The following is a 16,426-nucleotide window of genomic DNA, read 5'->3' on the forward strand; positions in this document are numbered from 1 at the left end:
CAGCCAGTCAGGGCTAGAGACTGGATTCACACTCTGCTCTGCATTGGAAAGGGCTAGAGACTGGATTCACACTCTGCTCTGCATTGGAAAGCTCGGACCTTGTTTCCAGGACAAAGGGCAAATAACCATTCACATTTAACAAAGTCCATTGTTGCCAAACAATGCCTTATTATGGCAGGAATCGATGGGACCTTCTCACATAAACCTTGACTGCCCAGAAATAGGAGGTGGTGCCTAATGCCCCAGAAGCACTGTCTCTAAAGCTACAGAACTGTTTCCAAAGGCTTAAAAACCTTTTCTGACAATTCTACAGGTTCAAAATATATAGGGCTGCATCTTTACTTAACTCATACTTTTTTCTTGTCATTATTTCTTAAACAATATAGTTCAACAACGATTTGCAGTGTTTATTTATTTATTTTAAATTTTATTTTATTGGTACATTTTAGGTATACAATATAATGACATTCATCATTGGAAATTTGCACCTTTACATAATCTCTCTTGGTTCTTATTTTTGCAGTGTTTAAATTGTATTAGGTCAAGAATTTTTTTTTTCCTTGACCCTGGGGATTGAACCTAGGGTCTCACACATGCTAGGAAAACACTGCACTACATTCCTAGCCCTGTATTAGGAATTATAAATAACTTAGAGATGATTTAAAGTATACAGGATGTGTATGGGCTATATGTGAATAACATATATAGTCATTTTTGGCACTTGTCCACTTTGAAACTTGTCAGATTTGGTACTTAATGAATTCTGATGCCAAAATTTTGTTCTGGTACTTATGATTTGTTTGGTATTCTATGTATAAGCTACAACTTGTCTATGTATAAGCTACAGTTGCCTTGTGGCTTGTCCCTTTCCACCCAAAATAATTTGATATTTGTCTTTTTGGCACTTGTTGCACCTCCTCGAACCATTTAATGATAAATAACAAGGTAACACTGTAATGCAGATGAGTATCCACAGATTGTTTTCTGTGGGGATCCTGGAAACAATCCTTGGATACCAAGGATAGATACCAAGGGAGGACTGAAACAGGCTCTGGTGGCCCCTGAGCTGCTTCCTGGTAAGATGTTTGGACTTTTCACTCTACTGGTCTCCAGTATTATTGATTTGCTTCCTCCTCTTATTCAGCACCATGCCAATTTTCTCACTAGAGCTGCCCATGTAACCAGTTCCCTCCTTGCTGTGATCTGGGCCCTTATTTTGGGGCAACAAAGATTGAAGCTGAATGTCATGCCTGGTCTAAACAAACAGGCTGCTTTTAGCAAACAACAACAACCTCTCTGTAAATAGTACAAATGGACACAAAACAAAGTATACAGTCTCTCTGGCTGAGAAGTCCAGTGATTATCTACACACCTGAACAGACCATCCTTGGGCATCCAAGTCATAAACATTCCTTATGATTATAGCCCCTTCCCCAAAATCTATATAAGCATAGTTTTCTTTCCCTGCTAGCTGTTAGAATCTCTCCTTGATTTTAGTCTCTGTTCACTGGAATAAACTTTGCTTTTCCTCACAAAAGGGCCTGTTTAAATGAGTGGATTCATGTTTACAGTCTATAATACTGACAAAACAGCAAAGCAATAAGCAGCAGGGAATAGCCAAATGTGTTTTTATTAGAAAGAATAAAAGGAAAATCTCCCTACTATCTGGGGAGGGGTTCTGTAAGGTGGACACCTTAGATGTTTAAATCTATTGGCTTTTTATACAGCTTTTGGTGTGAGTGAATGTGAGAGAATGCAGGGATGCTTCTGGTTGCAGGTAAGCCTTTGATGTCTGAAAAGCAAGCTTCTTTGCACTTCATTTCCTCCAGGGCTTCTCCCATTTGTTTAGGGACCTGTTCTTTGTCTCTTGCATGCCAGTAAGCCCTGATAGTTTACTTGTTAATTATTGGGGCCTTTTGGTATATTAACTCATTTAAGTGCTTTTACTTTATTCAAGGTTAATTATTCTGAACTTGATCCCTATCTGCCTAACTTCTTCTATCTTCTGGCTTCACACTCATGAAGTTTCCAGCATTTCAGAACAAAGGGTTGTGTGACAAACACAGATAGGTAAGGAATGGATGGGGCCAGTTTGCTGAAAGCTTGAAGTCCCACCATGAGTTAAAAGATCTTTTTCTCCTCCCTTGTTTTCAATTTACCAGGAAACTTTATACACCTTGATCCATATCTTAAGGACTAGGTGTAAAATCAGTTAAAATGCACTGGCACTTTCTTTATGCATGCTCCATTCCTAGGTTACAGGAAAAGTCACAATTAAAAGATAATTTTTTTTTGGAAACTACGAAGCAGAAACAGAAACCAGATGCACAGACCTTCAAACAAGCTTCTGATCATATTTTCTTAGATTCACAGATCTGACACACTCTGATAGTGTGATCTCTGGATTGAGATAAAGAACTGATAATCTATATTCCAGAACTGGCCATTTTTCAAGATTAATGAACTATCCTGGCAGCAGCCACCTGCCTGAAACTGAGATAACATTCCCACAAAAGATACTATTAAACCTTCTCTCAGTGGTGCCAGGCAAGATGATCATGGGTATTGGTCCCACATCTTGCAATATACTGGCTTGTTGCTCATAATACTCTTTTTCTCCTATCATTCTTACTCTCGAGTTACTGGCTGTCTCGGGTGGCAGCAAGACTGGGCCTCTCACAGTTCCAAGGTTACAGCAGACCTGACCTTGGAAACCCTTCAAAGGGGCTCTTCCACACCTGAACCATTTGTAATTCTTGTGGCAGGTGCCAAATTGTTACGCATTCTATGAGGTATTAGGGGCTGAATGGTAAGAAAGAAGAGGTTAAAAAAAAAAAGAAGAGGTTGAGCAAACAGGACTTTAGGCCCCAAGGTTGAGGAAATCAAGTACATGAGAAAGGGGCTGCAGAGCCTAGAAGTACCTCTCTAAGGTGCAGTTGCCTCTAGGTTGGTGTTAGTAGCTGATACTCTCTGAGTTATCTTAGATACTGCATTAACTTAAAAAAATCAATCTTTTATTTTCACTGTGGATTTTACAATGAATATTCCCCAGGTTCTTTTATGAGCACTGCTATTGTTTGAGTATATGTAGCCCTCCAAAATTTATGTTGAGCCAGCCCTGGTGGGGCACGCCTGTAATCCCAGTACTTGGGACGCTGAGGCAGGAGGATCACCATGGATTCAAAGCCATCCTGGGCTACACAGTGAGTTCAAGGCCAGCCTGAACTGCATAGTGAGACCCTGTCTGAAAACAACAACAGGGGCTGGGGATGTAGATCAGTGGCACTGTGCTTGTCTACAAGCACAAGGTCCAGAGTTCAATCCCTTGTACCAGAAAACAACAACAACAAAATTCACATTGAAATTTAATCTACAAAGAAATAGTATTAAGAGGTGAGCCTTAGTGGGTGCATTGGCAGTACACACTTGTAATCCCAGCTACTCCGGAGGCTGAGGCAGGAGGATCACAAGTTCAAGGTCAGTCTGAGCAATTTAGGACACATCTTTAAAAAAAAAAGGGTGAGGGACCTAGAGCAGATGATTAGATCATGGAGCTCATTCCTTGTGAATGGAATTAAGGGCCTTCATAAAAGAGGCATTTATAAAAGTGTTATGCCTTTTTGTCCTCCCACCTTCTGGCCAATGAGGGTGAGGCAGGAGGTAGCTAAAGCAATGGTTGGAGAAAGAAGGGAGGACCTTCTGAGACTTTCTGGGCTAGACTCACCTTCAGAGTTAAACATTAGCCCAGGAACAGGATATCTAGTTCTAAATACAATGGGAAAAAGTAACCAGGTAATCTAGTTTATACACAATAAGTCTTCCAGCATGTGCCCAGTGGGTCAGTAACCCTTGACCAAGCCCAGCCCTGATTTGCATGTTACTGATTATGCAGTTTTGACAACTTTTCCTCTCCACATGGACTTTGGACACTTTTGTAGTTTAGATCTGGGGTATCCCCCCAAAACCTTGTGTTTGGAAAGTGACTGGATCATGGGGGCACTATACTCATGAGTGGATTAGTCCATTAATGAGTTCAATAGCTGAATGTGCTGTTAGGAGGTGGGGCCTGGTTAGAGGCCTGTCACTGGGGGTGTGACCTGGAAGTATGTATTTCCCTTCCTGGCACCTCCCTCAATCTCCACTTCGTGGCAGCCACTATATGAGCAGCTTTCCTCTGCAGCAGGCCCTTCCAGCATGCTGTTTCTGCTTTGTAGCCAGCTGACCACACATTAACAAAATAAATTGCTCCTCTTTTAAATTCTAGGTGTGGTTGTGTCCCAGTGACTAGAAAGCAACTAAGACACATGTCATGATAGTTCCTCCAAGGGCCATAAAAGGAGGGAGAATGCCTTACTTGTCTCCTTGTTGAGACAAAATACCTGATGCCCAAAGTTTATTTAGAGTTTTTATATCTTCTTGATTCAGTTTTGGCAATTCATGTGTATCTAGGAATCTGTCCATTTCGCCTGTATTTTGCATCGTATTAGAATACAGGTTCTCGAAGTAAGTACTGATGATCTTCAGGATTTCTGCAGGGTCTGTTGTTGTGACTGTTTCTTTTTTTTTTTTTTTTTTGGTACCGGGGATCGAACTCTGGTCCTTGCGCTTGTGCAGCAGGTGGCGAAACCACTGAGCTAAATCCCCGGCCCTCTGCAGGACCTGTTGTGATTTCACCTTTTTCATTCCCAATTGCACAGATTTGAGTCTTTTCTTTACTTTTTTTTTTTTTTTTTTTGATAAGGTTGGCTAAGGGTTTGTCAACCCTTTGATGCCCAAAGTTAAAGGAGGAAAGGTTTATTTTGGTTCAGTTTGTAGAGGTTTCAGTGCATAATTGATTGGCGCCAAAGGAGGGTGGCATGGCAGAGCAGGCAGGAGGAAGCAGAAGACAAGCAGAAATAGCAGTAACAGCAAGTGACTACAGCAGCCCTCTTTCTGTCCCTTATAGTCTATCCAGGCTACCTGCCCTTACAGGTAGCACTCACACCCAGGGTGGGCCTTCCTATTAGCCATACCCAGAACAATGCCAAAACAATCAGTGGACTAATTTAGTAATCACATACCCTTGATTCCAACATCACATACTCTAGACACAGTAATCTCGGGGAAAGCCCCACCTATGACTGAACATGCCAATGGCTTGATCCTAGATTTTCTGGCTTCTAGAACTATGAGAAATACATTTCTATTGCTTATAAATTACCCAGTCTGTGGTATTCTGTTATAGCAGCACAAGGGAACTAAGACAGATGGACTATAATAATTCACAATATTTTTCAGGTCAGAATAACCAAATTGTATTTACCTTGGAGAAAAACTGAATACATTTATATTTACCCCATTTATTTATTTAGGTACCGAGGAGGATTGAACTCAGGACCTTCCGCTTGTGAGGCAGGCGGCAGCACCACTGAGCTAAATCCTTGGCCCCAGTATTTTTATTTTTGATTCTAAATTAATCTTACATTTCTTGCTTGTCCTGAATTCTGTCATTTGTCTTTGTTTGGTCATAATTAAAATATGATTGAAAAGTTGGAGGTATAGCTTAGTGGTAAAATGTGTGCTTAGCATGTGTAAAGCCCTGAATTGGATCACTTGTGGCAAACCAAAACAAACAACTGGAGGGGGACACGCAGAAATCACATGAACTGATGGAATAAAAACCTGTCCTGCCATAGAAATCCAAGACTAATGTGGAGGGATTCTCCTTGTGGAAGCTGTTTTCTACTTTTTTTGTTTTTGAGACATGGTCTCACTATAGAGCCCAGGCTGGTCTTGAACTCCTCCCTCAGCCTTCTGGGTGCTGGCTCTCCTTTGTACGTCTGCTTCATAGTATTAATCAGTGCACCAGGCTTCCTGGAGTTTGTCAATATATAGTACAGTGTTCTTTATCTCCTCACTGTTGTTACATACTTCATGAAAGAGTTTCAGGGTTCTACAGTGTGTGACCTGAAGCATGCTGGCACATCTAGCAACAGGAATGCCAATGAGGATGAATAAACACTTCCTGGATGATCCAATATCAATAAAAGTGTTGATCTAAGATACAGGTCTGGATTTCTGGAATTTTAATTAAAATTCAAGGATAAAGAGCAAGTATCAACCAGAATAGGTTAAATTGTGGTGCGGTAACACTAACTCCCACATCTTAGTGACTTAAAACATCAAATGTTTATTTTCCACATTCAGTCCATGTCCACTGAAGTTTGGCAGAATGGCTCTTCCCATCAGTCACTCAGGGTCTCATATTGGCAGAGAAGATGCTGGATGCAAACAGAAAAAATGGATAGGAACTTCTCACATGAAAAATTAAGTTCTGTTCTTAGAAATGACCCTCTTACTTCCACTTACAACTCATTAGACAGAACTAGTCACATGACTCCACTCAATTACAAGTGTAATCCTTCCACGTGCCTGAAAAGAACTGGACTCAGTAAACACCTGTCAACAACCACTTCTAGTTTCCACCAGGTGAGGATGGAGGACAACAGGTCAAATGTCAATAGAAGAGTGGGTACTTTTTAAAATTTTTTTTGGTACCGGGGATTGAACTCTGGTCCTTGCACTTGTGCAGCAGGCGGCGAAACCACTGAGGTAAATCCCTGGCCCAAGAGTGGGTACTTTTTTTTTTTTTAAACTGTTTTTTTTTGGTACCGGGGATCAAACTCGGGTCCTTGAGCTTGGGAGACAGGCGGCGGAAAGAGTGGGTACTTTTCAGAAATGACTTCTGCCATGGTGATAAACACCTCAACCTCTTCAGGGATCTGAAACCGAAAATGGCTGCACATTAACTGTGATCAGTTTTCACAACAAATAGGATTTATTTATTGTGGAGCTCCAGATCAGAAAGCCTATTCTTCCAAATTTACATCATTCACTCTCCTTGTTGACCCCTTGGGCTTGGTGAGGGGAGATTTAGAGTTACAGGGATTCCCGTGATTCATCACTATTAACGGAGATGAGTGCTGCTATTGCTACCTTTCCTTGGTCACTGACAGCCAAACATCACCCAGGGACACCCTACTCCTTTGCTATAAAAGGGAACATTTAAATTAAGGTTTAACTGGAATGAATCAATTTTACAAACCCTTCCTTACCTCCATTGCCTTCTTCCTTTTGCTTGCTTGAATAATAGGAAGCTTATATTCTACATGTAATCAAATGACCTTTTCCATTTTTTTTCTCATTGCCTAGCATCTCAAGAAAGTAATATGTGTGTAACATTATTATTATTTTGGTACTGGGGATTGAACCCATGCTCTCAGCTTCCTGAGTAGCCGAGGCAAGGGCATATGCCATTGTGCCTGACCTATCAGGTTTTTGGTTTGTTTTGTTTTTCAGACAAGGTCTCTATATGTAGTTCAGGCTGGCCTTGAACTTTCTTTTTTGGGGGGAGGTACCGAGGATCGAACTCAGGACCTTTCGCTTTCGAGGCAGGTGGTGGCACCACTGAGCTAAATCCCTGGCCCCTGGCCTTGAATTTTCTATGTAGTCCAGGCTGGCCTCCAACTTGTGACCTTCCTGCTTCAGCCTCCCACATGCTGGGATTACAGGCATGGACTACCATGCTCAGATCATATTTTTAATATTGTTACTGGTTTTCCCTTCTTCTTTCCTTTTTCTGCTGGGGGTTGAACCCAGGGCTTTGTTCATGCTAGGCAGGCACTCTACAACCAAGCTACATCCCCAGCTCTTTAAAAAATTTTATTATGAGCGGAATATGGTGGCACACGCCTATACTCCCAGGATTCGGGAGGCTAAGGCAAGAGGATCGCTGTGAGTTCCAGGCCAGCCTGAACTACATAGTAAGACCTTACCTCAAAAAACCAAAAAAGAAAAAAGAGTATTAAAAAAAATTGATACAGGGTCTCAGTAAATTGCTGAAGTTGGCCTTGAGCTTGAAGTGCTCTGACATAGCCTCCCCAGTAGCTGGGTTTATAGACGTGAATCACCATGCCTGTCATTATTGATACTCATTGCCAAAGTGCACTCTGAAAACATTGAAGGGAAATATTTATTGCCACTATCAAGGTATGTATAAGCATCCTGAGAAGCCTAATTGTTTTCTCAAAACTAAATTCCATTGCTTCCTGATGCCTTCTACTTCCACCATCCCTTATCCTTTTGTGAAATCCTTTTCACTTTCCAGCTGACCCCTTCTCTGTTCTGTTAATAAAAAAAAATGAAAGAAGAAAATCCAGCTTATATTTATGCCTGGTCATATGCAGGGCAGTAGAAATACAGGTACGAATTAGACCAACTTTCTACATGCATAAGTTCACAGTCCAGGGGCCACCTAAGCCTTACTGTTGTCAAATGCTTCTTGTGAGTAGCTTCTGACAGCAATGGGGGATTTAAAAATGAATACAATTAGTCTCCTGCTTACAGCCTGACAGAAGCAGTTGGCCCATATAAGGCACTATGGAAATGTTTGTTGAACGATGGAAGAATGAATGAATGCATGGATGGATAAAGTTAGCTTAAACAAGGAAAAACTATGAAATTTTAAATATTTACATCGTACCCAACATTAAAAAGGAGAAATCCTCCTAAAGGTGCCTGTTTTGATGATAGGGGGGAGATCATTTGGGAGAGGGAATAAAATTTCTTTATTATAACAAGAAAGAAAAACCCTGGGAGAGAGCTGGAAGTGTGTGTTTATGGATAGTTCATGACAAGAGAGACTGGTTTGAAGACCTATGGAGAGATGTGGCAACTGCCAAAGCCAACAGGTGGAGAGACATGTTTCAATGAGATTTTTTTTTTTTGGTGCTGGGGATCAAACTTGGGACCTTGTGCTTGTGAGGCAGGCGGCGGAACCGAGCTAAATCCCTGGCCCTTCAATGAGATTTTTAGAGACTCTGTCCTCTCCTCATCTCCATTAGTAAAAAGTGTATTCTTGTGGTTTTGGAATCTGGTCAGGATTTATGAATCAAATTCGGCTCAAGGCGGGGACAGTTAGTGGTGCTGCGAGCAGGAGCATTTAGGAAGACCAAGGTCATTTGTGTTTACAAGCAGCTTGTAATCACATGATTATAAGGATCATGGATCAGAAATCTCTTGCTGAGGGTTGTATCCGGTGAGCCATGGAGGAGAGGGAAATACCAATGAGTTGTGAGATTATAGCCACAGGAAGAGTGAGAATAATTATTTATTTATTTTCGTTTTATTTATTTATTTATTTGGTACCGGGGATCGAACTCGGGTCCTTGAGCTTGCGCAGCAGCCGGCGAAACCACTGAGCTAAATCCCCGGCCCTAAGACTTAATGTCTCTTGGGTTAAGGGGAGATAGTGGCTCTCAATCCATGTGTTCAGCCCAGTGTCTACCCGTAGCACCTAGTGGGCGCTCGGGATGTATTTAACGACTGATTTTACAGGATAAAGAAAAGACGCATCACTGCAAGCCAGTGAGAAGGGGAACGACTGTTGCAAACCAGTGAAACTCCACAGCAGAGATGGAGTAACCGAGGCCTGAAGGAGACTCCTATCAAGTCTCGGGATGGTCAGTAGTAACAGTGCGGTAATTCCAGCACTCTCCGCCCTGGCGCCCCACCCTACCCAAGTCCACTTCCGGATTCCACCACGCCCACTAGCGTGTATTTCCGATACACTCATCGGAGGCCGCAGCCTAAAGCCGCGGAGCGGTAAGTGTGCTCCACGAAGGCCCGTACGGTGTTCTGAAGTAATACCTGTCTCTAGTGGCGGTGGGCTCGAGAGGCAGTGGGCCTTTACTTCTCGCATCACGTAACATTACAAGGCAGCCATTTCCCTCGCGAGGGCAGATGACGTCACTTCCGGGTCATATAAGGGCAGGTGAAAGCCGGAGGTGGCGTCAGCGCACTTGGTGTGGGGAGGAGTCAGGCCCGTTCCTCTAGGTGTTTCGGCATTTTGCTCTGGAGCTTTTGGTAACGTTGGCGTATTTAGCAAGTGAAGGATGTAGGCTGACCAGTTCAATTTGAATTTCAGATAAGCAGTAAATAATTCTTAAGTGTATCCCAAATACTGTATGGGACATATATACATTAAAATTACTTATCTGCAATTCTAAGTGAACTGAACTTTATGTATTTTGTTCGGCAGTCAGGGTTGAGCATCCTTCTGCCCTGGGCTCTGGGATCTAGTAGTAGAGCTGGACTCCTCTAGACCTTTGTCAGAGAAGTAGGTATAGAGTTCACCCAGGCTGTAAAAATCAGATGTTCTAGGTACGAGAATCCTTTTAGTTCTGAACTTAATGGGTGAGCTCCATGGATCCCCCTGGCGAAAGCTGGGCACGTTTTCAGTCTTCATGGCAGTGCCCTCTGTGTTCCCAGTCACAACAGGAGTCAGGCTGGGCTATTATTTTATAGGAAATCTGAGAACCAGGCCAGCTAAATGGCCAGGTTTTGGAAGTTGTGGTGTTATATGAGTGAGGGATAAAGTAGTGTTCGGGGTTCTCTTGTTACAGCGGACAGCATCAGAAAGCCTGAGAGTGTCAAAGGTCAGAGCTTTAGTCTATTTTTCTTTTTGGTAGTAATTGGGATTGAACTCTGGGACCTTTGCATTGAGCCACATTCCTAGACCTTTTTTATATTTTATTTTGAGCCCATCTCGCTGAGCTCAGGCTAGGCTCAAACTGGTGATCCTCCTGCCTAAGCCTCCCAGAGTGCTGGGATTACAGGCATCCACCAAACCTGGCTTTTTTTGTGAACACTGCAGAGTCAAACCCAGGGTTTAAGCATGCTAAGTAAGTGCTCTTATCACTAAGTCACACGCTCGCCCCCCCCCCCCCCCGCCATTAGTCTTAATTTCACCTCATCTCCTGTTTTTTGGGGTTTTTTTTTTTTTTTTTTTTTTTTTTTTTGCAGATGAGGCTCAGTGAGAGAAAAAGAGCCACGCAGAAAACCTGTGGTACAGCTGGAACCTCAATTCCAAGTCTCCTTCCTCTGCTCCATCCACACTTGTGGATAGTTTGAAGCGTTCATGGGAGGCATTTATTAAAGTAAATGCCTTTTTAGGGGCTGGTGTGTAGCTCAGTGGTAGCATATGGAAGGCTCTGAGTTCAATCCTCAAAACAAGTCAAAACAAAACAAAAGTAGATGTCTTTTTACAGAAGAGCCCCTTGGGGCTTTATTGTCCTTAAATCCCTCTTACAGCTTCCTGACCTTCACCCCAAGTCTTTTCTAGCTTTCGTTCTGCCCAGTGGGGAAAGTGACTATTTGGACTAAGTTGGGAGCCTGGCCTTTGCCTGTGTTAGCTGTTGGACTCACACCACTTTGAGTGGTATAACTCAGGACTTGTTTTGCTGTTTGAGAGCCAGAAGGGATGTTATTGGCAGGATTGGGTCTGGCTAGCTATGTGGGTAGAAGGGCACCTTTTCCTGTCCAGTAGATTGGGCCCTGTAGCACATAGCCACATGAAATGCTTGGGGATTTCCCCAAGGTTCCTCCATGGGTCAGTCTGTGCTGCTACTCCTGATTTTTATTTTATTTTATGGGACTGCGGATGGAACCCAGGGCCGTCACACTGAGCTACATCCCCAGACCCTCTCTTTTTAAAGTTTTTATTTTGAGACAGGGTCTCACTAAATCCTTAAATTTCCCAGAATGGGCTCAAACTTTCTATCCTCTTGCCTCAGCCTCCTAAAGTGCTGGAATTAAAAAAATTTATTTTTTATTTTTAAAAAATTATTTATTTTTTGGAATTGGGGATTGAACTCAGGACCTTGTGCAGCAGCCAGGGGACCACTGAGCTAAATCCCTGGCCCAGTGCTGGGATTTTAGATGTGAGCTACCTTACCCAGCTGCTACTCCTGATTTGTACCTTGCTCTCTTGCTGAACTGAGTGCTGGGATTCCTCAGGTTGTGTCCCCTGCTGCTGAGCCTGTACCTTTGCCACACAGAACCAGCATTTCCAGGCTTCCTAGCCTAGTCCCAGGACCTAATGAAAGAGCAGGGTGGAAGTGAGTGGGCTTAAGGTCAGTTGGTGGGACAGTCAGCCCCCTGGCAGCAGAAGTGGTAAAGAGGCAAAGCACAAGTGCCAAAAAGGGCATTGGCCTGGGCGACAGCTCAGAAGTACAAGAGGTGGAAAAGGGGTGGAGCTGGAGCCCACTGGTGGGAATTGCTCCTTTTGTGAATGATTAACTGTCAACCAAAGGGGTGACTTAGGAGGAGGGGCCAGGAACTTTGGACCTGGGGCATGAGTATCCAGAAGGCCAGTGTGTGATCTGCAGAAGAGGAGGACTTGGTAGGTGGCAGGACTGGGCTGCAAGGACTGTAGTGAGATCAGGTAGCTATGTGCTTCAAGAAGTCTCCTTGACCTATTAGATAGTTCATTCTTGCAGCGGCAGCTATGGGGGTCTACCAGCCCTAAGCCCTTGGAGGGTTGCCCATAGTAGGCATTCTGTCTCTGGCCTCACTTGTGCTTTCTTCCCCCTAGGCAGTCATGGGTACAAGGTGATGCTGAGAGCAGAGGGGCATGGCTGCAGCCCTGCAGGTTCTGCCCTGTCTGGTCCGAGCCCCTTCACGTCTCCTCTTCTGGGGCCCCCCAGTGGCCCGGCTGGTCAGCGGCATGGCCTTGTCAGAGCAGGCGCGACAGCTGTTTGAGAGTGCTGTGGGTGCTGTGCAGCCGGGGCCCATGCTGCAAAGGGCACTGTCCTTGGATCCAGATGGCAGACAGCTGAAGGTGCGGGACCGGAGCTTCCAGCTGCAGCAAAACCTGTACCTCGTTGGCTTTGGCAAGGCTGTACTCGGCATGGCAGCTGCAGTGGAGGAGCTACTGGGCCAGCATCTTGTGCAGGGTGTGATCAGTGTTCCCAAAGGGATCCGTGCTGCCATGGAACATGCTGGCAAGCAGTAAGGAGCCATGGGGGACTGCTCTCCACTTTCCTGGATTGTCTTTTCCTCACCAGCTTCTCTTTCCTCCTGAGTCTGGCCTGGCCCCAGGAAGGATGTCAGGGGGCATCCTTGTTTATGTCCCTTTCACATATACAGCTGAGAAATCAGTGGGAGGAGAGGAGCCCACCCTATTTCTTCCTCTGTGTTTTCTCCCTCCTCAGGGAGATATTGCTGAAGCCACACAGCCGTATCCAGGTATTTGAGGGTGCGGAGGACAACTTACCAGATCGTGATGCACTTCGGGCTGCACTGGCCATCCGGGATCTGGCAGAGAGACTCACAGCTGATGACCTACTGCTTGTGCTTATCTCAGGTGCGGGTGCAAGATTGGCTCAGGACAGCTGGCAGGGGTGTGTTCCAAATGCCAGATCTTTGAGAAACTGATCTGGGCCCCCAGAGTCATAAGGTGAAGTTGGGGGCAAGTGAGGCAATGAGGAGCCTGGATGGTGCCTCCTATCTGGCTTTGGTCCAGCCATCTGTCTTCCCCTCAGCTGCAGGGTCCTCCCCACCCCCAACTGACCTTGTTGGGTGATGCTAAAAGGGCACAAAAGGGAGGGGCACCTCACACAGGCACCTAATGGAGGGCCTGGCACCTCAGAGCCCTTGGAAAATGTCGCTCTTAACTGCTGCTGTCTGTACCACTGTCATCCAGGATTAGAACTTAGTCTCCAGTCCTCATAGAGTCCCCTCCTTAGTCTTCTGCTTTTCCCCCTGCTCTGTTCCATGTTCCAGGCTCTTCAGGGATGGTTAGTTCTTCCAGTGCTGGCAGAGACCTCTGGGTTACCCCATGGCAGGGGACATGGCCACTCTGGTGGCCCAGGCATAGTGACTATGCACACGCATACTACATGTCCACATGGGGGCGTCCTAATCCCACTCTCCCAGCTCACTTCTGTCACAGGCCTGTCACTGTCTGGTTCTTTGGATTGAGATCCCCTCCGTCTGACACTCTTACTGACCATGCAGGTGGGGGCTCGGCCCTGCTGCCTGCCCCCATCCCACCTGTCACCTTGGAGGAGAAACAGATGCTCACCAAGCTGCTGGCGGCCCGTGGAGCCACCATCCAGGAGCTGAACACCATCCGAAAGGCCCTGTCCCAGCTCAAGGGTGGAGGGCTGGCTCAGGCTGCCTACCCTGCCCAGGTATGTGAGTTGCTTCTTCCTCAGGCAGCACTGGGCCCCCCACATATGACAGAGATGAAAGCCTAGTCAGCATACAAATTGGCAGGGGCCTGGTGTGAGAGTTCACATGACCAGGCTGGGAGAAGCCCTAGAAGGGGCCCCAGGGAGTGGGAGGGTGTCCCCATGGTGAAGTGTTCTGCAGTCCTACTTGAGAGTTGTTAAAAGTGGGCAGGGAGGCTGGCCATGGTGGCACATGGGTGGCTGAGGCAGGAGGATCTCACATTTGAGCCCAGCCTGGGCAACTTAGTGAGAACCTGTCTCAAAATAAAATATGAAAAAGGGCTGGGGATATAGCTCAGTGTGAATGCTAGGGTTCAATTCCTAGTACTGAAGAAGAAGGAGGAGGAGGAGGAGGGGGAGGGGGAGGGGGAAGGGAAAGGGAAGGGGAAGGGGAAGGAGAAATGAGACAGGAGGAAATGCACTGGATGGAAGATACCCAGGGGGCAGTTTGTCGTTGTAGACTCTGGTTCGAGGAGAAGGTGGGATTGAGTCTTGTGCTGTGGCCCTTCTCAGGTGGTGAGCCTGATCCTGTCAGATGTGGTGGGAGACCCTGTGGAGGTGATTGCCAGTGGCCCCACTGTGGCTAGCACTCACAACGTGCAAGATTGTCTGTACATCCTCAATCGCTATGGACTTCGCGGTGCCCTGCCACGTTCTGTGAAGACCGTGCTTGCTCAGGCCGACTCTGACCCCCATGGGCCACACACCTGTGGTCATGTCCTCAATGTGATCATTGGCTCTAATGTGTTGGCACTGGCTGAGGCTCAGAGGCAGGCCCAGCTGCTGGGCTACCGGGCTGTGGTGCTGAGTGCAGCCATACAGGGTGATGTGAAAAGTGTGGCTCAGTTCTATGGGCTGCTAGCCCATGTGGCTGGAGCGCATCTCATCCCATCCACAGCTATGGCCTCAGTGGACGAGACTGTAAAACTCCGTGAGCTTGCAGCTAAGCTCCAGCTCTCAGACCTGCAGCTGGAGGAGGTGCTGGAGGTTGTAGTGGAGGCTAAGGGCCCTGTCTGCCTGCTGGCTGGTGGGGAGCCCACAGTACAGCTGCAGGGCTCCGGCAAGGGTGGCCGGAACCAGGAACTGGCCCTGCGTGTTGGAGCAGAGCTTGCAAGATGGTCTCTGGGGCCTGTTGATGTACTGTTTTTGAGTGGTGGCACTGATGGGCAGGATGGGCCCACTGAGGCTGCTGGGGCCTGGGTCATGCCTGAGCTTAAGAGCCAGGCAGCTGCTGAGGGGCTGGATGTGACCACTTTCCTAGCCCACAATGACACACATACCTTCTTCTGCCGCCTTCAGGGTGGAAAACACCTGTTATACACAGGGCTGACAGGTACCAACGTCATGGATGCCCACCTTCTGTTGCTGCGGCCTCAGTGATGGCATAGGTTCAGAAAAGAGCAGAGTCTACAAGAGCAGAGTCTTAGGGAAGACCAGAATGGGTCTCTAGGGCCTTGTTGTGCTTTAGGGCTCCTCCCCTCCTCAGCCCTAGCTGCTTGGTTGGCTCTCCCACCTCTCTGAGGTTTGTAGATGGGAGCTCCCCTCCACCCCTGCTTTCTGTCATGGCAGCAGGCAGTCCTGAAGACTGGCCTTTTGGCCAGTTAACTGTCCTAGTTCTCCCCTGGTCAGTCTCGGAGCATCTCTTAAGCCTGTTTCTTCTGTGGAGTGAAGCTAGAAAGACTGGAAATAAAAAGGACCACACTGTGTGTTTTATGTTTATCTTTCCTTATGTGTATCTCCCTTGAGACTTGCAGGGAACTGTTGGGGAGGGGAGTGTGGTATGGCTATAGCCATGGTGCCGAAACCTGGCAGGAATTTCCTCTGCTCCTCTGGTGGGCACACAGGGCTTATTTCATATAAATGGGAGGCTGTGTTTGCCTCTTTAGGACCTGGTTCCCAATAGCCTCAATGTGAGTGAGCAGAGGCAGGTGTAAAGATTGCCACCATCCAACCATGACTCCCAGTGGCATCCTTGGCAGTCTCTCCAACTTCCTGTATGCTTTGTTGGGTGAATGTTTACCACTTGCCACCAAGGACATCCCTTCTGTATTTGGGCAGCCCTTAGCTTTGGTTGAGTTGTACTCTGTCCCACTTCCTAGCCATCTGTTTATCCAGGGGCTTCTCCAGCCCACAAGACACTGGACCTTTTTTTCTTGTTGCCAACTCCATTTTCCTAGGCTGAACATCCGCAGGTCCTTCAACCAACTCTGGGACACAGTTCAGATATGGTGCCAGGCCTTCAGTGGGGTCTCCAAGCATCGAAATGAGGTCAGAGCAGTGAAGGGGTCCAACAGCCCCTTTTGTTACAGCTGGTGAGAAAATCAGTAAGGAGGAGAATAGCAGCAGAATGCTCCCTTGGGTTGGCTGGAAGCCTG

At 46.2% G+C, this 16,426-nt stretch overlaps 1 protein-coding gene across 4 annotated transcripts; it reads left to right on the forward strand.

The window, feature by feature from the left end:
* The first annotated feature begins 9,620 nt into the window (after positions 1–9,620).
* On the forward strand, positions 9,621–15,757 carry Glyctk (glycerate kinase). 4 transcript variants are annotated; one of them, XM_021241668.2, is made up of 5 exons: positions 9,621–9,642; positions 12,413–12,828; positions 13,032–13,183; positions 13,837–14,012; positions 14,565–15,757. In XM_021241668.2, exons 2-5 carry the CDS (start codon positions 12,452–12,454, stop codon positions 15,429–15,431), a joined length of 1,572 nt encoding a protein of 523 aa, XP_021097327.1. In that variant the 5' UTR covers positions 9,621–9,642; positions 12,413–12,451; the 3' UTR covers positions 15,432–15,757. The 4 variants fall into 4 exon arrangements, with proteins under 4 accessions (XP_021097327.1, XP_004834273.1, XP_004834272.1 ...); XM_004834216.4 differs by lacking the exon at positions 9,621–9,642 and adding an exon at positions 9,823–9,903; XM_004834215.4 differs by lacking the exon at positions 9,621–9,642 and adding an exon at positions 11,828–12,262.
* The last annotated feature ends 669 nt before the right edge of the window (positions 15,758–16,426 follow it).

This window comes from Heterocephalus glaber, unplaced genomic scaffold, assembly GCF_053883595.1.
Source record: "Heterocephalus glaber isolate CG9 unplaced genomic scaffold, H.glaber_assembly_v1.0 deba00001504, whole genome shotgun sequence".
Classification (NCBI taxonomy): Eukaryota; Metazoa; Chordata; class Mammalia; order Rodentia; family Bathyergidae; genus Heterocephalus; species Heterocephalus glaber.